The sequence below is a fragment of the Elephantulus edwardii genome, unplaced genomic scaffold (assembly GCF_000299155.1).
Source record: "Elephantulus edwardii isolate Elephantulus edwardi_28Jun2011 unplaced genomic scaffold, EleEdw1.0 scaffold00007, whole genome shotgun sequence".
Lineage (NCBI taxonomy): Eukaryota > Metazoa > Chordata > Mammalia > Macroscelidea > Macroscelididae > Elephantulus > Elephantulus edwardii.
The window spans coordinates 22660411-22684221 of NW_006399757.1; the positions used below are offsets into that span (position 1 = coordinate 22660411).

The following is a 23811-nucleotide window of genomic DNA, read 5'->3' on the forward strand; positions in this document are numbered from 1 at the left end:
ACATATTGTGATGGGAAAGTCTGTTGTTAGGGACCTCTCCAAAGTACTGAGGAGCAATGGTGTCACTCTGGAGACTAAGGTGCATCTGATATAGGCCATGGTCTTTGCAATCACTTGCTATGCATCAGAGAGCTGGAAAATGACTAGGGAGGATAGAAGGAGAATTGATGCCTTTGAGCTGTGGCGTTGGAGAGGTGTATTGAATGTACCATGGACTGCTAAGAAAATGAACAGGTTCTTCCAGGAGAGGGTTAATCCAGGCTGCTCCTTGGAGTCAAGGATTCTGAAGCTTCATCTGATATGCTTTGGACATGTTGCAAGGAGGGACCAGGCCTTGGAGAAGAATGTCATGCTTGGGAGGTGGAAAGACAATACAGGAGAGGAAGACCCTCTATAAGGTGGATTGATTCAGTGACTGGGGCAGGTGTGTTGGAGACAGTGAGACTGACACAGGATAGGGCAGAGTTTATGGCTGTTGTACATAGGGTTGCTATGAGTCACAGAGGACTAGGTGGCACATAACAAGAATTATATTAGTGGAACGTATGACTGTCTAATTTAAAATGCCTATACTATGGCTCTTCAAGTATTCTATTTCATTTGTTTTAAACTTTCAGGTTTTTTTTTAAAATTTATTCATAATTCACACACTCCATGTTCCAATTACTAACATATCCTTGCAGTTGACCTTCATACATACCAGTAAGGCCAGCCAGCCAGCTCTCTTCTGAGCAGGCAAACCTCTTCAGACGTATTTTGAGTATTGTTCAACCAGAGGTGCTCATCTTTTAGACTTTTATCAAGCTAATGTTCTTCTGCTATTCATATGCCTCCACTGGCTAAATTATAAAGAAATAAATTGCCAGGTCCTCCTCAGTCTAGAAGTCCATCGTAGTCTGGATGCTCCACGGAACCTCATGGATCTTGGATGATGATGCTGGTATTTGAAGTATAAGTCACATAGCATCCAGCATCAGGAAAAACCTTAGACAAGTGGTGGTCTGATTCCTAGATCTTGGGTTTATGGTCCTGATTTCATCCACAAGTAGAAAAGTTGAATCATAGTGTCTCGTTTAAGAAGAGAAAAGCCCTCAGCTTACACTTGATTCCCGTTCTCCACTTTGTTAGTCAATTTTATGACCTAGTTACTTGTCTCCTAAAACATAAGACGAACCAGATAGACATATTCCTGCCTTCCTAGTATATCACGAAATCATCAGTAGAGAACTTAGCAGAGATCAGCACAAGAGAACTGGTACGGTTTACGGCCACTGAATGAACTGTTGTGCACCATGGAGTCGGGACTGACTCCTAGCTCACCCGACCGCAAGGCAGTAAATCTCAGAAGAGGAGATGGTCCATCCTTTTCAGCCGAGCAGCTGGGGGATTCGAACCTTGTGCCTTTGATATGACAGCACAATTCCTTACCACCAGTTGTCAGTTATCCGGCTCCCTGGGAGGACCGCTAAGCCGCCCGGATGGCAGGGAAAGCAGAGGCCGGTGGCGCAGAGATGCGCGCAGGTGAGAGGCTCTTACTGGACAAAGGTAAGTTCCCCCACCCTCCCTGGCCCAGGCCTCATTTCCCCGAACCCAGAAGCACGTCTTCAGGGTCACCTCCCTCCTCTGTCTGGGCGGTGACCACCGTGCGGTCACTCCGCCTCCTGCACGCTTGGGACGCGGTCCCCTGGGAAACGGACGCGCCACTCCCCCCGGGCCAGCTGGGCGCCGCGAGCCTCGCCCCGGGCGCAGACGCGCGGCTTCGAGCAGTCGCAGGTGGGGCGTGGGGCCGCGCTCGGGGAAGGAGAGGGGCGCCGGCTGCAGTGCTTCCCCTCGGCGGTGGCCCACGAAGCTCGGAGTCTCCGGGACGCCCCAGGACCCCGCGAAGCGCCGGCCTGGAGGAGCCGGGCTCGATGGAGTTAGAGGAGGAAGAGGAGGAGGAGGAGAGCCGGAGAGCGCGGAGTTTCGTGCAGGACGCGCGGGTGCGCTTCGTCGGCGGCCGCCTGGAGCAGATGCTGAGGCTCCGGGAGGGGAGATGGAGTCAGTATCTGGAGAGCCCAGAGCACCGGCAGGATCTGGGCGCGTTTCTGGACAGCGCCAGCCCCGACTGCCTTCTGTTCTGCACAGGCGCCGCGGGGCGGCTCGTGGCCTCTCCGGAGGTAAGGGGGCCCGGGACGCGGCCACACGCCACCCAGCCGGCGCCAAGTCCAAGTCCGGGTGCGCGCTTCCGGTTCCAGAGGGCCGCTCACAACAACTTCACCCCAATCCCTGCCCTGAAGTCTGCTGAGCTTCCCCACTTTGGCACGTAACCGCTGGGTTCCCACCCCACTGCCATCAGGGCGATTGCGTTAACAGCCCCTGTTGGAGGGTCGGCAGGTTGCAGTTGCCTACTTTTTGGCCAGTACTGAATATTTTTAACTCCGATGCGTCAGGGTTCCTTGGCTCGAGGCGCCCACTAACCCAAGGGGCCCGGTAGATGGATATGCATCGCTTTCTGAGGCTGTAAATCTTCGCAGGAGGAGACTGCTCGTGGAGCCGCTGGTGGATTTGAACCGCTCACCTCCCAGTTCGCAGTTAGTTATGCACTATGCCACCAGTTTATCAGCAGACAAGGAGATAGAATAATTAACTGCTATGTTTAACTAGGTTAAATCCGCCCCGTGTTATCTAAAGAAAGGGCTCCATACGTCATACGTGTGGACATAACCAGATTATGTTGGTCAAGCATTTTTAGCCGTTGACTTGAGGGTAAAACACAAATCAGCCTCTGTGTGGCCTTTACAGCAGTTTGGTTTATTTCTTAACAAGGAAGGAGCAGAAAAGAGAATAGCCTTTGCAAAGATTGAAACATTCCACATGCTCCTTTGTTTTTACATAGGAGATTTTATGGTATTTAATGATGTCTCGCAATTGATGTGGCTAAAGGTGACATTTTCACACCAATAATACTGTGAAATTAGTATTATAAAAGAACAAAGAAAACCGTGTACCTTTTGTGGAACAGGGGAGACAGTGTAGCAGCCTTATTTGTAAAAGGAGGCAAGATGCCAAGTTTGTTTCTCCTGCTACCAGTTGGGTTCTGTGCTGGGTAAATTCCTCCTTGCTAACGGGAAACTATAGTAGGAACGTGAGTAACTAATTATCTTGCTTTTGTTTCAGATTCCCGCAAATACAAAGCAAAAACATGTTTATATTACCAAGAAAATTACAGAAAGCCCTGGAGTAAATAATTTGGCTCAAACTTTTTTATTTGGAGAATTACCTGCATCATCTCTTGGACATGTCACTACTTTCCTAGATGAGGTACTAGTGTTTTTACTCTTTGGATTTTTCGTTTATCTTCATGACAGTTGGGACAATGGGGGAATAGCTCCGGCTAGAAAAAAGAAGATAATGAAACGAATGATAGAGTTTGGGATATTTTCCTAAAATGAGCTCATGTTTCAGTAGTTGGTAATTGGGGAGGATAGGTAACTTTGCTTTTCTTTCTCTCCTTCCTTCCTTTTAAACAACATTAATAAGTTATAATAATAATAAAATTTAAAACACTTGAATTAAATGAACACTTGTACTTAACTCTAGGTTTTTTACTTGAAGAGTTAGAGATACACTTTGGAAGTAGTAGTTGTTGTTGATTGCCTTCATGTCAAGTATGACTCAAAAGATCCTATGAACAAAAGGTTTGAAGCCCCTCTACAACTATTGAAATTTATCAAAGTTCATAGGGTTTCTGGAGGCATGTTATTTAGGAAGTGGATGCCACTCCTGCTTCCAGTTGGAAATAGTAGGTATTAGTTTTTCAGATTCTTCTTAGATTTTGAATGACATGTGTATGTTAGATAGGAAAAAATTATGGAGAGTGATGTAAATCCTTGCCTTTAAAGCTTTATTTTCCTCCCCTTAAGTGAGAGAATTCCTCTTTAAACCAGTGTTACTTGACTCTAATGTGCATAAGAACCACCTGGGGATTTTGTTAAAGGCAGAATGATTTGATCAGTCTCAGGTGAAGCCCAGTCTTTTTCTGTGTTGTTAAAAAAACTCTATGATGTTGCTTGTTCACGGACCAGCATGCCAGGTGCTAAATGAACCAGAGCAAGTGGCTCTCAACTTCCTGAACAGTAGAATCACCTGGGAGAAACTTCTAACACACCACTGTCAATCTGAGGGTGGGAGCCAGGTCCCAATAATTGTTAAAGATCCCTAAGTAATTTGGTTGTGCAGTAAAGTTTAGGAACCACTCAGATAAGCTATCTACTTGGTTACTTCTAACATTTAAATTGCTAAATCAGACTTACTCTAAGTAATCCTGCCAAGGGCAATATTTAAGGTTGATATCATCATCAACATTTATTACTGATGATTCACGGATCCCTTTCTCCTTTTCTACCCCTCCCCCCACCTTTTCTACATTATCTCTTTGCTATCCTCATAAGACATTTTCTTAACTGTCTTTGGCCTCACCAAAGCCTCTTATTCCCAACTTTGTACCCTACCTAGGCTTTCCTTGCCTGCATTGCTGAATGTTCTTGGCATTAGCTGATTTTTACATGAGGCCAGAGGGAGTATTTTCCATTTTCAACATTTGAAACATATGTATCTGTATGTGTTTCTTTGTGGTTCTGCCTTCACTTCTGGGCATTGCTGGGTCATATGATATTTCTGTGGTCCAATTTTTGCGGTTCCACCATGCTGTTTTCCACAATGATTGCACTGGACTGATTTACATTCTTACTAGAAATGGATGGGTGTTCCATTTTCTCTAGCAGCTTCACCAGCTTGCATTTTTTAAACTTTTTAGTCTTTGTTGTTGTAACAGGCAAGGTTGTGTTTCACTGTCTTGTTTCTTTGGTTTTCACTGTCTGATGACTATTGAAGATGAACACCTTTTCATATGCTTGTTGACCATTTGAATATAATTTTGATAGAATTCAGTACAATGTACATTCCAATGACATTCCTTTGGTTAAGTCCCTTGCCTGGTTTTTGATTGGATCACCTACCTTTCTGATAAGATATAGCAACAGTGTGTTATCAGATACTGTAAATACCTAGTGAGCAACTGTCCATAGAGAGAGGCAGGGAAGGAAGAAATTCTCGAGTACTCATAAATCTTGATTTGCCTTAAGGAAATGCACTACTGAATTACACTGAATCTTATTATTAAAAGCAAAACAAAACCCTATATTGGCAGCATCAGGATGGATGGTGAAGAGATTGAGATTGTTAACAGCTTTAGTTTGCTTGGCTCCACAGTCAACACTCTTGGCACCAGCAGCCAGGAAATTAAAAGACACATTGTGATGGGAAAGTCTGTTGTTAGGGACCTCTCCAAAGTACTGAAGAGCAATGGTGTCACTCTGGAGACTAAGGTGTGCCTGATACAGGCCATGGTCTTTGCAATCACTTGCTATGCATCAGAGAGTTGGACAATGACTAGGGAGGATAGAAGGAGAATTGATGCCTTTGAGCTATGATGTTGGAGAAGAGTATTGAATATACCATGGACTACTAAGAAAACAAACAGGTTCATCCTAGAGAGGATTAAACCAGGCTGCTCCTTGGAGTCAAGGATTCTGAAGCTTCGTCTGACATACTTTGGACATGTTGAAAGGAGAGACCAGTCCTTGGAGAAGGTCCTCATGTTTGGGAGGTGAAGGGACAGTGCAGGAGAGGATGAGGTGGATTGATTCAGTGACTGGGGTAATGGGGGTAGGTGTGTAAGAGACAGTGAGATTTGTACAGGATAAGGCAGGGTTTAGGGCTGTTGTACATAGGGTTTCTATGAGTCACAAACAACTTGATGGCACATAACCACAACAATATATTTTTCACATCGGATCTTTCCCATTTCCTTAATCCACCCCTCCCTCCACTCATCACACATGCGACTCTTATGGTTACTTATCCCCACCCTTACCCCTCTGCTCCCCTCTTAGATCCTCATACATGTTTTACTGGTTATCTATTTCTATACACACAATGATGGTCTTATACTGTACTTGTGTTTAGGACAATTCTTAAACCAAGAATCATAGCTTCTGTCCTAATCCGTTTAGAAGGGCTACAGCTATTTCTAATTCATGTTTGTATTCCTAACTTTAGGAATTGTCTTAATTTTCTAGTGCTGCTGGAGCAAATACAAGTATAGAAGAGCCGTGTATATTTTCACAGTTCAGGAGACAACAAATCCAAACCAGGGTCTTGGCCTGTTGGTTCTGCCCTTGTGATTGGCTTTCCTTGGCTCTTGGTGAATCCCACATGACATCCCTCTTCCTAAATATGTGCTTGTCTAAGTGAATTTTTATACCTCAAAAGTTGTTAGATATAGACACAACCTACATTATGATCTAATTAACATAACATTTATTTGCCTTGTGAAGTGATTCCAGTAGACTGCATCTACTAGTTTTTATTGTTAGATGTCCAATATCCCGTCAACTGCCAAAGGAGAAAAAGATATGCTTATGGAGATGGTGTGGCCATGGTGTTCCTGGAGGCAAGGATGGTGAAGCTTCATCTTTCACACTTGGGACAGTAGCTAGGCAAGGCTAATCTTTGGAAAGGGACTTCATGTTTAGGAAGGTGGAGGGTCAGTGAGGGGGAGGAAGACCCCCCCCCCAATGAGGTGGATTGACATAGTGACTTCAACAGTGGGCTTGAGTATGTTAGAGATGATGAGGATGGTCTAGGATAGGGCAGGGTTCACGTTGGCTGTTCATAGTGTCGCTGTGAGTTGTATTTGACTCAACAGCACCTAGGATTTAGGATTCCAACATGTATTTTGCAACGAGATAGGTCAAACTATAGCAATAATTTGGAGAGTTTGGTATCTGCATTAATAGAAAACAAAAAGGAATCTTCAGTTTTATTTTTAATTAACTAATAGATTGTATTTTCAACATAAATTTTTAAAAGAGAGGATAGCTCTTTTCTGAGTATGTTAATGAAAATTTTTGTGTAATTATGAAACACTAGCTTGATTATATTAGAAAAAAAAATATTTGCTGTTGGAATAGGACTAGAAGGGTGTTGGAAAGCCAGAAGATACCAACCTCATTTACCCAAGGAATTCTTTTAATATATGCAATGCTCTGGGAATGGAAAAGAGTAACGTTAAGGGTTTTTACATAATTTGTCTCAATAATATTCTCAATTTTATGGTAGAAGAATTGCTGGCAAATGTGATTTGATAAACATCTTTCTGACTGCTCAAACTATTGGGATGCTACTTGACTGTAAGATTAATTTACTCCAAACTTGCCTGTGATTCAAAGAGATTTTTTCCATTAATACAACTCTCCCTGTTTTCCATTTGCGTTAAAAAGACAGTTTACTTTCTTGACTTGATTTACCTTATTTCCTGCAACATTTATAGAGATCCTATATAAATGCCTGATCAGTGGGAGAATGACTAGAAGCAGTATATAGGATTTTTACTTTGAAGGAATTTATGTCTAATTGATTAAGTCTAAATGGTTCACTGCCTTTTCTCTCTCTCTGTAGAGATGGCAGCTTATGAAATGGAGCGGTTTTGTTGCTGATTTTGTATGATGAGAAAGTCTTTGAAGGGTGTATTGACTGTAAATGAATTTAACAGCTATGTATGATGTTTCTCCTTTTCTAGATTTTAGTACCGATTCTTTCAAACAAGAGCAACCATAAATCTTGGTCCTGTTTTATTTCACAAGATATGGAATGTCACATAGAAGTCATGAAATACAAAATGCATATTTTTAGAGGCAAAATAGCAGGACGGACTCTTCTACCAATCCCCACTATTGCAAGAAATATTGACCTGGATCAGAATTATTTAGAAACCAAGTAGGTAACTATATAGTAGCTTATAGTTAACTATAAGCCCAACTAAAACCAGTTGCCGTGGAATTGATTCTAACTCATTGAGATCATGTGTGTGTATAACAGAACTGCACTCCATAGAATAGTCAAGGCTGTGGCATCTCAGAAGCAATCTTTTTTTTCCCCGAGACATTTTTAGGTAGATTCAAACTGCCAACCGTAGGTTCAGCAGTTGAGTGCTTAAGTGTTTGTGTTACCCAAGGACTCCAGATATAGTTATATACGAGCTATTACAATTCAGATCCAGTATATTAATATTACACTCTCAGAGAACTGGTAATAGAATATAGAATTTGTACAACTCGTCATGTTTTAAAAAAGTGCAGAAATATTGTGCTTTGTTTACTTCAAAATATGGTTTTAAAAAGCAAACTATAACTATTGCTATGATATCAATTATGGAATTCTTTAGTATAATGCTTTGAGGATAATTCTTTAAAAGGGTTTTTAATGGAAAAGACATGTCAATGACAATACATTGTGACGACAACAAAAATCAAGACCATAAGAATAATACCTATCTGATTTTAAAGTATTTATGCTTCGAAAACTAGTTTGTGAATACATAAAATACCTATTAAATTATAAGTGCTATTGATATTTGAGTCAAATGATTAACCTTTGAATTACTCTTTTTCAACATTTGTAGGCTAGAGGCAAATGAAAGGCTAATATTACATGCCACTGAATCTGTGGTTATTAAGTGGTCACATCAAATTCAAGAAATTGTCGAGAAAGATTCAGTGCAGCCTTTTCTGAATGGTCTTCACTTGAATCCTCAAACTGAGTTAGATTTTTGGAAAAGGAGAAAAGACAACTTATCATGTATTTATGATCAAGTAAGTAGATAGCCTTTCTGTCTCGCCTCTAAATCCAGCTGTTGGTGTTGTTTATTGCCCTTGCGTGGGAACTGACTCACAGCTGATGCTCTAGTAGATTTTCAGAGTCTGGAGTTTGCACCAGAGGAAATTGACCATCTTTCCCTCATGGAGCAGCTTAGTGGATCCGAGCCTCATTCCTTGAAGTTGAGTGCTCCCTTCATTCAAGTACAAAGTGGGATTTGGTTTCTGGAGCAGTCACGTCCATTGTCATTTTGAGAATATGTATTTGAGATAATTGGAAACATTTTGTGACATTGGAGATGGAATGGTTCCCCTGAGAATCATAAAAGATTGTAAACTAATTAATGTAGTCAATTCAATTGATTTGGGAAGGAGTAGGATCTTGTCTAATGGAGACAACAATTTTGAAGCTGTTTTTCCTCTGATAGGTCTTGTCATGCTGGTTACTTAATATTTTAACTACGACATACATTCATGTGTTTCTCAAATGTTCTGTAAAAGAGCAAATATTCTTATGTGGAAAATAAATCTTTCCATGAATATTAATAGGTAATGGACTGATTTTTTTTTTTAATTGAGGAACCATAAATGTAAAACAATATATAAGCTTAAGGGGGGAAAATTCTAGTTTTCACCTTGAAACCATTGAGTATTACACTGTGTCTGTGTATGAGTGGAATGTAATTTTTTATTTTGTTACAAAATGTAGTTAGTTAGTAATTAATCTTGCTTATCTTTTTCCTTCATTTAGCTCCAGGCTCCTGTTGTCCTCAAAATGGTTAAGATCCTGAAAACAAAACAAAGCAGCTATTTTCCAACTTTGAAAGCCATTTTCACAACAGTGGAAAATGGTGAGACATTTACGTATTTTGGACTTAGAGCCCCTCATGATCTAGCTCTTACCTATGCAGTCCCCTCAGATTCTCGGGTTAGCATGTTCATGATTAGTCCTGGTTTCTCTAATGATAAAGCACCTCACCCTTTGTCCTACAGCTATACCATTTTTCTTAGTTTATCTGCTATATGGTAGATGTGTACAAAAATTGTGGCTCTAGCTTGAAGTTGCTGTTAATATATATATACATGACTAGTACACACATATGAATGCATGTTTTAATACATATAACATTGATTTTACCATTTTAAGCATACAGTTCAGTGGCACTAGTTGTATTCACAGTATTATATAAGCATCATCAATATTGGTTTCTAAAACTTTTTCACCAACCCAAACAGAAACCCTGTACTGGTTATTCAGTAGCTCCCATTCCTTGCTTAACTCTTAACCCATGATAGCTACAAATCTACTTTCTGTCTCTCTTGGTTTGCCTATTTCAGATTTTAATATAGTGAATCAGACAATATTTGTCCTTTTGTGTCTGACTTATTACATTCTGCATAATGTTCTCAAAGGTCATTTATATTGTAGCAGGTGTCAGAATGCCACTTCTCTTTATGAGTGAGTAATAATTGGAAATTGTATGAATGGGCCACACTTGGTTTATCCATTCATCTGTGGAACATTTGAGCAGTTTCTATTTTGGCTTCAGAATGAATATTTTATTAGTGTGTCTGTGTTTGGTATTTTGTTGCTATTGTGTGCTGTCAAGTCAGAACTGGCCCATAGCTGACCCTCCAGCAGGTTTCCAGAGGCAGTTAATTGCAGGGGAGGAGATTACCCATCCTCCCGCAGAGCAGCTGGTGGATTCGAACTGTATGCCTTTGGGATTGTAGTGCAGTTTATAGCCCTAAATGATCTGCCCTCTGCTGGCCTCTCTGTCTTCTCTCTCTTCTTCCACACCTTGTTCTTTTTGGTGCCATCAAGTCAACGCTGCCTTATAGTGACCAATGTGATGGAGCAGAACTGCCCCAGAGGTTGTCTAGATTGAATCTTTGTGGGAACATATCACCATGTCTTTTTCCTGCTGGTGGGTTTGAACCACCAATCTTTTAATTAGGGGCCCAAAGCTTACCCATTGTACCACCAGGACTCCTTATTCTGCATTTTAACTTGAACTCCCTTACTGCTGTGGAGTGGGAACCAACTCAAAGCTGACCCTTTAGATCAATCCAGCCAAACCCACAGCCATGGAATCAAGGCCAACACCCAGCCAGCCTCCCCACCTCTGGCTTCCAAGACGAAAAGTATTTACGGGAGGAGACTGCCCATTTTTCTCCTATGGCATTGGTTCTTGTTGTTGATTGCCTACAAGTTGAGCATGACTCATAGAGGCCCTATGAACAAAAGGCCTGAAGTCCCTCTACAACTATCAACATTTATCAAAGTTTATAGAGTTCCCGGAGGCAAAGGCCTGCATAAAAATTTTCTGCTTAAAAGTTTGGCCTATAATTCATCCAGTTATTTACCATTGGGATCTCTGAATGGCTGGGAATTCTTTAATTTCAGGATAGGTTATGCATAGATAGGGAGCTGTGGTGCCCTAGTGGTAAGAAGCTGCACTTCAATCCTGAAGGCACGCAGTTCAAACCCACCAGCTGCTCTGTGGAAGAAGGATGAGCAATATCCTGCCACTGAAAACCTGCTGGAAGGTCAGCTGACTCAACAGTACACAGCAGTTGCATACATGTTGCTAAATAATTGAAACTGCAAAACGCATCGAGTGAGAAATCTCCCAGCCTAATTCTCCTCACATACAGAGATCACAGCCCATCCTAGCCTTGACTTCTATTTATCTTTCTTTATGCATTCTTAAGCTGATAAGAATATAAGAAAACCAGGAGTGGTGTAGATTCTAACTTATATGGACCCTATAGGACTCTGAGTAGAACTGCTCAGAGAGTTCCAAAGGCTGTGATCTTTATTGAAATCACAACTTCTCCCCACAGAGAAGCTGGTGGGTTCCAACCAAAAACTTCTGATTAGCATCAGAGCATATAATCACTGTGCCACCAATGATTTTTAATATGAATGTTATTTTTTTTTTTTTGGTTATATGCCACTGAGTTGGAACTGACTCAAAGCTGATACTCCAGAGAGTTTTCAGAGGCAGTAACTATTTGGGAAGGGGCTGTGCTTCTGTCTCCCACAGAGCAGCTGGCAGATTCAAACTGGGTGGCTTTGGGTTGGCAGCATCACACCTTACCCACCAGGCCACCAGAGCTCCCTAGGATGAATATACATGCTACTAAATATTTAAATAAAATCCTAAAAGATAATATGAACAATCTTTTTGAGAGGTCTGTTTCTAACATTAGAAAATAACATTTTAGTTCACTTCCCCCCCATGTGACAACTGGACAGTTAGGAAATATCCTACTTTGGAAATGTTTTGATATTTCTTTAAGATATTCTCTCTGAATTTGGTTTGAAAAGAAAGTCTGAAGTATAGGAGTGGGTCCTTGGGCTTGGTGGTCTGTCAGAAGCAGTTTTTTATTCCAGTTCCACTTATTATGTCTGGAATTTGTGGACCTTCTGAGTTTTCATTGGCCAAATTGGCATCTCAACACCTTCCTTTTAGCATTTGTACAAGAATTAGGTCTTTTCAGCCTTGCCTACATTTTGGAATGGTTGATTTTTATTATGGGGATTGTCTTGGGCAATATTTAGAAGCCTGTCTGACCTCTTTTGAGCTCTAGTGGTTTAATGGTAATTGTGCTTCCAACCCAAAGGTCCGCAGTTCAAATCCACCAACTGCTCTGAGGGAGAAGGATGGGCGTTCTTCTCCTGTGCTATTTACTGCCTCTGAAAACCCACTGGAGGGCCAGCTGTGGGTTGGTTCCAACTCGATGACACACAACATCACCACATCAATATGACAACCAAGTGTCTCTAGATGCTACCAAACTGATGGTTCTGTTGAAAGGAGTCTTGGTGGTGCAGTGGATTAAGTAATTGGGCTGCTACCCGAAAGATTAATGTTTTTTGGTTTTTTAAAATTTTTTTAAAGATTAATGTTTTTTGTTTTTTTAAAATTTTTTTTAAGATTAATGTTTTGAACCCATCAGTGGCTCCCCAGGGGAAGGATGAGACAGTCTGTTTCTTTTGTTTTTTTTAAGATTAATGTTTTGAACCCATCAGTGGCTCCCCAGGGGAAGGATGAGACAGTCTGTTTCTGTAAAGGTTCACAGCTTCACGGAGTTTTAGGGGAAGCACTATACTATCCTAGAGGGTTGGTGTGAGTTGAAACCCTCTCACCAGGAGAGGGTATTGTTTTGATTTTATGCTCTTGAAAACTGCTGCATTAGACATATTGTATATAAAGAACCAAGCACACAGCAACACCAAATCAAACCCTAGGCTGTTGAATTAATTCTAACTCATGGTGATTCCATGTACCACAGAGTGAGAGTGCTTCAGAGAGTTTTCTTCGCTTTAATTTGAATGGAAGCAGATTACCAGACCTCGTCCCCCACCCCCTTCTTTTTTAGATACCACTGGGTAGATTCAAGATATTGGCAGTTCAAAACATTTGTGCCTTTAAAAAAACCCCACAAACACAAACCATTTGTGCCAGCTAGGGCCCAACACAGTAGGATACTGTCAGCGAATCTCAAACTCATTGCCATCAAGTCAGGACTGACCTTTGCCTGACCCTGCAGCAGGTTTTGAGTGGCTGCAAATCACTTGGGAGGAGATTGCCCAGAATTCTCCCTCAGAGCCACTGATGGAGTCAGGTTGCCAGAAGAGCACAGCCTTTGGGCCAGCAGTGCCCTGTGGACTAGCCACCAGAGCTCCTGGCCTCAATGGATAGAAGTGGTTTTCTTTCTTTTTTTTTCCCCCCCATTGCTATGAGTAGAACATTTTCTGTGTATAAGTGTTCTATAGGAGTGAATCTCAAGGGTCATTAGTCTTCTGAGTATGTGACCTAGAGCTTCAGAAATAAACACTGTTCAGCAGAGAGACCTAAATCCATTGCCCGTTAAAGGTAGAAGGCACTTCTCAAAGACGTAGCTGAGAGCTGTAAAATCTCCAGATGGTTCTCACATTTTTGTAGCACTTTACTGTTAAATGAAATTACTTAAATTTGAAATTAGCATTGATAAGAATGTGCTAACTTCAAACAAAACACTTGGAAACAGAAATAGTTCTAAGATCCCATTTCTTTCTTTTCATGTGGGCATTAATTGGTGATATGTGAAGTGACAATCACTGTATGAGTTACTTTCACAGGAAGCTGGAATGATATACTTAACAATGAACTCAGGGGCAGATAGCAATTGAGAAGTGCCAGTCAGTCTGTAGGAGCAAACTGGGGCAGACTGCCTCGGTCCAGATTTGCAACCTCAGAAACTCATGCACAGTTCTCCTTTATCCTGCAGAGTGCCTGTGAGTTGGGATCATCTCAGCAGCTGGTTGGTTTGCTTTTGACTGACCATAGCAGTGCTTTCTTAATGGTCAAAGCCTGGCAATCGACTTTTGAAATTTAGCCAGTGAGAACCTTGAGGCTGATCTGACTTCCTGACGATTGCTGGTATATAAAGTGTGAAAACAGCTGTTGTTCCAAAGGTGTAGGGGGCTTGGCCACTGTTTTCACTGTCTGTGTTGGAATCCTGAAGAGGGTGAAATTTCTGTCACACAGCTTATTGTCTTAGAAACATTATTGTACAGATGGACTTTTATTTACATACACCTTTTACTCTGGCTTCTGAGTTTGCAGTGACTTCCTCTATCACCAATAAATGTTAGTAATTTTCTAACAACAACAAAAAGAAAACCCTGAGGTTCATGGATCACAGTGGAATGTTGCTTGAACAGAGCTGGAAGATGAGCCCTGTAGGCTAGAAGAGATTCAGAATACAGTGGCTACAAACATGGACTTGAGAACAGAGAGGATCAGGAAGATGGCCACGGGCTAGGAATGCTTGGTTCAGTTGTACAGGGGCCACTAGCAGTTGGAGTTGACTTGACATTAACTGACACTTCTCTTCCAAGTGATTGGATTACAATGAGTCTTGCAAACGGATCTTATGTACATTGTGATGAATAATATAAAAAGAAACATGGCAGTATTTAAATAAAAGTATCCTCTGCTTTTCAAAAGTTTGCATTACATCTGCTGTGCTTTTTTTTTTTTTAAATAACCACCTATGTTAGTCATTGCTTTTAAGGAAAAGTGATTTTTATAAATGGAAAGAAATCTGAAAAGGATTTTCACTTTTACCGGTACTCTACACACACACACACACACACACACACGCACAGGCTAAAAGGGAAACTGATGTGTATTTACAAGTTGTTAAAGAGGCAGCCTGCACCTGATAAGCAGCGGTGGCAAAGCCAGGCTCCTTCCGTGGCAACTACACACAGCCTCTCTGCATCCAGCCATCTCAGCTTTGAGCTGTGTTTGTGAACCATATATGTTTTTATTGTAACTCTAAACTATAGTTTTATTTTAGGTTTTATGTGTTATTTGGTAGGTCATTTTTTGAGATTTTGAGTTTTTCCCAAAACAGAACAAAAAGAATCTTAAGTTCATTACCATTGAATCTGAACTGATTCAGAGCTGACTCTCCCAAGAGACAGTTTTTCATCTTTGTCTTGCAGAGCACCTGGTGGATTTGAACAACTTGCCTTTGACTTTTCAGGCTAATTCCTTAGCCCATTTGGTCACCAGAGCCTCCTTTCCCCCATATAAGTTAATGGTAAATGTTTCTTTGCTTTGTATGATTTCTGTATACAAAAGGTCTACTTGAAATGCCCTGTTTTCAGGTAGTGAGGGAAGCCTGTAGTTCAAGGCCATGTAGCTGTAGCTGTACGTCGTATGTCTCTTGTGAAGTAACGTGAATCTCATTCACTGCTTTTCTGTGCTTGCAGCTCTCCAGGAAGCCCAGGACGTGGAGCTTCACCTGAGACCGCTGAGGAAACACATTCAACGTCTCCAGGAGGCAGAATTTCCACAGACAAGAATCTTCATCACCCCACTGTTTCATACCATCTGTCTGATCTGGAGTCATTCCACATTTTATAACACCCCTGGTCGGATTATAGTGTTACTGAAAGAGTTCTGTAATCTCTTCATTGACCAGGTATGTTTCACTAAAAAAGTAGGATTAATAAGAATCACTGTTAGAACAATTAGAGTCATTGTCACACAGGAGGTTTTATTAAACCAGATATGGACAGATAATCCCAGGATATAGTCAGAAAACCATTTTCATTTTTCAGAACGAATTTTTTTTTAGATTAAAAAAATTGTTTTTACGATGGTTTATTTACAAAGTTCATATTCATTGTTTTTCACACCAGATCGTTCCCATTTTCTTCACCCACCCTTCCTTCCACCCATCAAATTGTGCAACTCTGATTAATACCCACCCATCCTCACCCCACTGCTCTTCCCCTCCTCCTCCTCCTTGGATCCTCATACTCAGAAACAACTTTTATGGTAATAAAGAAACATTCACTTATTGACATCAAGTTGTAACTGACTTAAAACTTTATAGCTTCACACAGGGACAAATGGTGCCACTGTTGTAGAATGGGTCTGACATCAGGGTGGGGGTATGACAGAAAAAACTGGATAAATTATGTATATTGTATTGAAACAGATGAGGGAAAGAACAGATTAGAAGTGATATATGATTGAGTATTATGGTTAACACAGGAATCCAGAATTAAGGTTGCATAGAGAAGTGTACTCGGGGTGGGGGTTGGGGGAAGGGACGTGGGAATTGTATACTAATGAAGGAATTTTTTTTTCTCTCTTCGGAGGGGGAAGCGAGCTGGTGGGGAGGGGTGGGCAGGAAGAAAATTGCGGCAATGAATGAATGGAAATTCAAAACCTCTGTAAAAAACAAAACAAAAACTATAGCTTCATCAGGATTACCAAGGCTGTAAATTGCAAGAGCGGAGATTACCCATCTCTCTCCCACACAGCAGCTGGTGGATCTGCTTTTGGGTTGGCAGTGCAGCTCTTTATTCACTCGGCTACCAGAGCTCTTTTTATCCCAAGTAGCAAAGTAAGGAAACTCTAGAAAGAACTCAGGTACAGTCAAAGGAGGGCTTATTGTTGGATTTTGTTTGCTTAATATGCTACCTCTTCTATGCTATCTCTTCTTCAAAGAGATTTTTTTCTTTTTTTATTTTTTCTCCTTGTTGTGTACTGTCAAATGAGATGCTACTGACACAGGAGGAGATTGCCCCTCCTTCTCCAGAGGAACACCTGGTGGATTTGAACCATGTGCCTTTGGAATTACAGTGCAGTTTCTTGCCACTAGGCCACCAGAGCTCCCTCAAAGAGATTTCTAATACAAAACAGATGTGTGCACTTCCTCCTTTGTAGCTTTCCCTTTGGCTTTGACGAGAATGCTGACGCGAGCTTCTGAGGCAGTGTAGTTAAGAGATTCTGACTGGATGTGTATGTACACACATACATATTACATGTTGTTGTTGAGTATCATAGAGTCGGAACCGAGCCATAGCTGACCCTCCAGCAGGTTTGCAAAGGCAGTTAATTGCACAAGAGGAGATTGCCCATCCTACTACTGCTACATACAAGGAAGCTCTTGTGGCCTAGTCTGTAGGGAGTGTTGCTAATCCAAAGGCTGTATCCCTCTGGCAGTTTAAATCCACCAGTGCTCTGATGATGAAAGATGAATAATCTCCCATGCAGCTTACTGCCTCAGCATCCCAGTGAAGAGCCAGCTACAAGTTGGTTCTAACTCCAGAGCAGTGTGTTTTGAGTTTGAGTGTGTGTGTGGGATGTATACACTCAAATATACACTTAACAGGAACTCCATAAATAAAAATTAGTTGCTGTTTGTCTCTTGTTCAAACTATAGACTCATAGTCTAATTTCAACAACAAATAAGAGATAATACCTTATCTGTTCTTTTAGGTGTCTTATTTCCTCTGGTTTCCTTCTGTTTCTGCTTTGCTTTTGTAGTAACTCACTTGGCCCTACTGGTAACCACAGGCACAGGGTCCTAATGGCTGGAATCTCCAGGTGCAAGACCACAATGCTTGCTGTGGGATCAGGAACTGTAACCACTACCATTTTTAGCACTCTGCATCTCACTCTGAGAATAATAAAAATGCAAAACTCTGGTGATGGGCTAACCCCAGTGGTTAAGTTATTAACTCATTGGTATTAGATGACTTCGGAGGAGTCTTGGTTATGCATAAGCCTGTAAACCTATTATTTCTGGCCCCTATCTGTGTCTGTGACCAGAGTTTGCCAAACTCTGGCAGAAGGAAATATTGTGCTTCTCTTGTTTCTTTGTTACTATTTCAGGCTTCGGTCCAAAATCTCTGTTGACTTAATTATCTTGATTCCTCATGTGGCAGATCCTAGACTTTGTACTCAGTTTGTTCTAGCGAGTTAGGAATTAAAAATGAACAGTGAACCACCTTTCATACCTGGAAACCTCAAAGAGATGGACTGGGATGGCCTCGCCTCCTGCGTTGCTTGCCATTTATTTATTTTTGTCTATGTAGTTAACACTTGTATGGTGTTTACTATTAGCCACGTATTTTTCTAACCATAAACATTGACTTAATCCTTGGAGCAATCCTGTGGCCTAGGTATAATTAATGGCTTCAATTTCTAATAATAAAACACAGAGATATTAAGTCCCTTTCCCTACACCTCTGTCTAGCTTGTTACGTGGCAGATACTCTTCACCACTATGCTGTGCCTATATTTTATTTCCAATTATAACCCAACACATGGTATGCCAGCGATTATAGCATATTCTTATTGAATAAAATGTGCAAAAAGGAAGAGTCCTGCAAATCTAGCTCACCCACTGTTGTCGACCTGGTTCCAACTCATCCAACCCTCCATCGGGTTTTTGAGACTGTAGATCTCCACAGGACAAGACTTGCATTCTTTTGCGTGAGAAGCTGGTGCACTTGAACCAGTAGAGAGTACACCACCAGAACTCCTTCTCCTCCAAATAGCTGACCCTAAAGATTGTAGTTTTGAAAACTTTCCCTTATCTTCAACTTATAAACACTTATGCCATTTGTTATACATTTAATTTTTTTAAAAAAAATTTTTACTAGCTTTTCAAAAGTGATTTTTGTTATTTCTGGGACAGTTTGGATATTTTTTGCCTTCTTCCCTTATGAACAGTTCTGCAGAAAGCAACTTCTTATAAAAATCTTGTTTACCTTAACTAATAATTTGATTCATATGTTTCCTGATGCTAATTGTTGGTACACATTTTTCATTACTTATGGCTGAAATGTTATAATTAAGAATTATTTTCTTAAAAATTAAAAAAAAAGAAAGATAAAAGAGAACTCCTTGCCTTTGAGTTAAGACTGTTCTGTGATGCTCCTGGGCTTCTGAGGCTACAGACCACACAGGAAGAGATTGTCCATCTTTCTCCAGAGGAGCCACTGGTAATTTAAACAACCAGTGAGCTGCAGCCTTTGGACTAGCTGTGCATCTTGCTTTAAGACTATACCACTCAAGACGATATTAGATACATTGTTCAGTGTAACATTAACCAATGTTTTGATCAAACAAGAAGTTTTGCCATAACTCACAGCTTTGAGAATTATCCATTTAAAAAATTCAAGATTATTTATTGAGTATTTGTTAGTACTATGTTGTTTGTTTGTGCCTTGCATCTTTTATTTGGGTATAAATGTTGTATGTGTGTTTAATTATACTTCCTTAGGTAACTTTTATGAACATGACTTCTGTCAATCTCAAGGTTTTTAGTGAAACATTTGCATCCTTCCTAAGTCATATATGAGAGACCCTAAGTTGATATTACATCAGATGTATTTGACCCAGAGACCAAAAGCCATCTTTTTTGTACATTTTGAAAGACTTAAATACTTTATTAAAATTGTAGCGTTTCAGCTACCACTGAAAAACTGTGAGGTTTTGTCACATTTTGTCATCCTTATTGGCACAGCCAGTAGCTAGGGCTTCAGCTCCCAGGGTGGATAGTCAAGTACTGTACATGGGACTGTGGTCTCTACCATTGGCTGTTTTTCTTAATCTGTTCTAATCGTCATCATTTGTCTGACATTTCTACAGGCATTAGTTTCTGATAGAAACCCGTTGTTGCATGTTGACCATCATCTGTTCTCTAACACTAATCATTTACACTAGGAACCTGGGTGGCAGAAAGTTAAGCATTCAGCTATTAACAAAAAGGCTGGCACATGAAACCCATCCAGAGACTCCATGGGACAAGAGCTTGATTCTCTGCTCTGGTAAAGATAGAAAACCTCTAGGGAACAATTCTATTTTTTACTGAGTTGAAATTGACTTGATGATACTCAGCAACCACATACCCAGAGATAGAGCTCAGACACATACAATGCATTGTCTTAGTCATCTCAGACTGTTACAACATCAGTTGTAAAAGGTAGCTGGCTTTAACAAACAGAAATCTAGTCTTTCACAGTTTGGGAGGCTAGAAGTTAAAAGTCACAAGTCAGAATGAAGATGGCTCTGAAAGCGAATAAGGAAGTCCCTTCCCCTCCCAAAACTGAAGCCAAAGCAAAGGCATTAAAGGCCAAGAAGGCAGTCCTGAAGGGCATCCACAGCCAAAAAAAAAAAAAGATTTGCAGGTCCCCCACCTTCTGTTGGCCTAAGACGCTGAGACTCCGCAGGCAGCCCAAATCCCCCTGGAAGAGCGCCCCCAGGAGAAACAAGCTTGACCACTATGCCATCATCAAATTTCCCCTGACCACTGAGTCAGCCATGAAGAAGATAGAAGATAACACACACTTGTGTTCACTGTGGATGGCAAGGCCAATAAGCACCAAATTAAACAAACTGTAAAGAAGCTCCATGACATTGATGTGGCTAAAAGGTCAACACTTTGATTAGGCCTGATGGAGAGAAGAAGGCCTATGTTCGACTTGCTCCTGACTATGATGCTTTGGATGTTGCCAAAAAAAATTGGGATCATCTAAACTGAGTCGAGTGGACTAATTATAAATACAAATTTTTCTGACCATTAAAAAAAAACACAAACCAAAGTCACAAGTCAGGGTCTTGTTCTAGGAGAAGGCTTGCTTTTTCTGAAGGTTCTTAGGAAGGTCTGGAGGAAGGTCTTTGTCTCCTTTCAACATCTAGGCCTGGCATTCTTTGAAGATCTTCATGTGCCTTGTAATCATGCTGTTCCTGGATCTAGGCAGTTCACCACACATTCCCTCCTCCTGGTTCCTCGTTCTTAGTGGTACTGAGCCCTGTTCCCCAATCTCTACTGGCTTGTGTAATCTTTTTATATCTCAAAAGAGATTGACTGACTCTATAACCTAATCCTGTAAATTGCATCCTATCTCAACAATGTACCTTCCCTATTCCTACCTCCTTAACATCATAGTGGTTATGATTTACTACAAGAAAAACCAAATGTACATTCTGACTCATGGAGAGCAAATCTCCAAATCTTTATGGGAGCAGATTGCTTTATCTTTCTTTCACAGAGAAAATGGTAATTTTGAAAGTTAGCAGCCCGTCACAACACACTACACCACCAGGGTCTAGGATTTACAATACAAGATAACTATATCCAATCATAAAATGGAGCATAATTACCTAATACTGAGAATCGTATCCTAGCAAAGACTTGACACAATATTTTTTAAATTTTATTTTTGTTTGTGTGGGGATCCATCACTAGCATTACCTGGTCGCATCTGATCACAACACAAGGTGCTTTGGTTGTGAGATGTTAATGCCTTATCTATTTCTTCTGGAAAACGGACTCTACTTCCTGGTCATTATGTTCTCATCTCTACCCTTGGTCCACTGTCCTACATTTTTGTAACTTGGTATCCTCACTGTGGATATTGTTATCTATCAATTCCTAGGTGAAGGAAATTTCCTGTTTGAGAGGTGGAGCATGGAGAAGAGGTGTCTGGGATTAAAAAAAAATGTAAAATACTGTGAAAGATATACAAAACAAATCAAGATGTGAGGAGGTAACTAGAATACCATCACTGATATGGGTGTGGGCTGCCTAACCCCATCGAATAACTTAGTTAGCAGTATTTTAATATATAAAGGTTTCTGGGCATAGAGGGCTTGTTCTTGATAACTAAACTAAAAGTTGGCAGTTCAAACCCATGTAGTGAAACTATGGGGGAAAAAGACCAGGCAGTCTGCTTCCGTAGACATTGTAGATGTGAACGCCCAAGAGGATTGTTCTGTTCATCCTGACTCAGAAGTGGCTTGGTTTGGTTTTGCTTTAATTCAGCAGCCACTGGAGGGCCAATTTATGCTAAGGTGGGCGGCTGCTCTGTGTGTTATGTATCGATACCACTAAATGGGAGACAACAAAGGGAGCTGAAGTATTTGAATATATTCCACACAGATACTGTAGGAAGCAGAGAATAATCCTGAGTTAAAGAGTAAACAGGTATCTTGAGATTCATGATTCAGATTGCCTTCTTTGCAGAAAAGGAAACAAATAAGTTGGCTAAAGTCCCAAGAACATGTTCTGTGCGGGCGAGTTGGAACTGACCCTCCAGTGGGTTTTCATAATTGATCCTCTGATGGACTTCCTGCGACAGGACATCACAGGAGAGGAGATTGTCCATATTTTTCCCTCCGAGAAGCTGATGGATTTGAATTACATGCCTTAAAGTCACCAGTGTGCTCCCTACCATTAAACCACCAGAATTCCTTAATGTCCCAAGAATATGTTGATTTTAGATATTGTCAAATTTAGTGTGATTCATAGTAACCCTATGAACAACAGATCTGAATCTTGTCTGAATCCTGTACCATCCTCATCATCTCTGACATAATTAAACCTGTTTTTGCTGTCATTGTGTCAGTCTGTCTCATCCAGAGTCTTTCTCTGATTCTTCACCTTTCCAAGTATGATGTCACTTTCCAAAGATTAGCCCTTCCTAACAACATGTCCAAAGTATGTGAGGTGCAACTTTGCCATACTTGCCTCCCAGGAGCTACTCTGCCCACACTTTCTCCAAGACATAATTGTTTATTCTTTGGCAGTCTGTGGGATATTTAGTTATCTTCTCCAACACCACAACTCAAAGACATCAATTCTTTGATCCTTTATCTAACTTTCAGATGCATGTTGTTCATTGTTGTTATGTACCATAGATTCAGAACTGACCCATAGCTGATCCCTCTGGTGGATATTCAGAGGCAGTTAATTGCATACAAAAAGATTGCCCTTACTTCTCCCATTGAGCAGCTGGTGGCCTCGAACTGCACACCTTTAGGATTGCAGTGCAACTTGTTGCCACAAGGCCACCAGAGCTCTGTTCAGATGCATAGCAAGTAATTGAAAAGGCTATGGTTTGGATCAGGTGCACCTTTGTCTTTAAACTGACATCGTTGCTCCTCAGTACTTTGGAGACGTCTCTGACAGCCGACTTACCTACTACAACATATCTTTTTATTTCTTAACTTCTGTTGTCAAGAGTGTTTATTGTGGATCTCAATAAGACAAAATTGTTGACAATATCAGTATTTTCTCCAATCTATCATGATGTTGTCTGTTGACCCAGTGGTGAGAATTTTTGTTTTCTTGATGTTGAGATGTAAGACATATTGAAGGTTATGGTTGATATAAGGTTATATATTGATCTTGTGCGAGTGCCTCATAACCTCCTTGCTTTCAGCAGCAAGGTTGTGTCTTGTGCATAATGTTTGCTGTTCATGAGTTTTCCTCCTATCCTGATGCCACATTCTTTCTTGAATGATTTGCTCAGCTTACAGATTGATAAGATATAGAAAAAGTATACGACCCTGATGCACTCCCTTCTTGGTTTTAAACCATACAGCATAATGGCCCTCATTGAAGCTCTTGTAGCACAGGGCGTTGTGTGTTGAACTACTAACCGAAAGATCAGCAGCTCGAATCTATCGCCAAATCCAAGGGAGAAAGATAGACAGCCCCTTGGAGGGTCACGATGAGTTGTAACCAACTTTTGGCTGTGGGTTGGTTTTGTTTTTGGATTTTGTTAAATTGGATCACAACCAGATCTGCTGCTGTTTTCTGCTCAAGTTTGTTCCCTTGTAGAACCTGCTGTTCAGGTAAAGGATAAAGACAAAGCTGAGATGCCGAGTACTCCACCTTTGCCTGATGATGTCTCCTCCATCCCTGTGTGGACAGAAAATTAGCTGCCATTGTGTAGAGACGAGTTGGCCATGATTAGCTCATTTATGTGTGAGGCAGCTGAGAAGCAGACAGATGAATGTCA

General features: G+C 40.9%; 1 protein-coding gene across 1 annotated transcript in view; it reads left to right on the forward strand.

Moving 5' to 3' along the window:
* Nucleotides 1-1478: 1478 nt before the first annotated feature.
* The window catches only part of DNAH11 (dynein, axonemal, heavy chain 11), a 481900-nt gene continuing 459567 nt past the window's right edge, over nucleotides 1479-23811 (forward strand). Inside the window, exons 1-6 of the mRNA XM_006880385.1 lie at nucleotides 1479-2156; nucleotides 3157-3300; nucleotides 7622-7818; nucleotides 8504-8693; nucleotides 9448-9547; nucleotides 15472-15683. Coding sequence (XP_006880447.1) covers nucleotides 1479-2156; nucleotides 3157-3300; nucleotides 7622-7818; nucleotides 8504-8693; nucleotides 9448-9547; nucleotides 15472-15683 — 1521 coding nt within the window. The remainder of the gene's footprint in view (nucleotides 2157-3156; nucleotides 3301-7621; nucleotides 7819-8503; nucleotides 8694-9447; nucleotides 9548-15471; nucleotides 15684-23811) is intronic.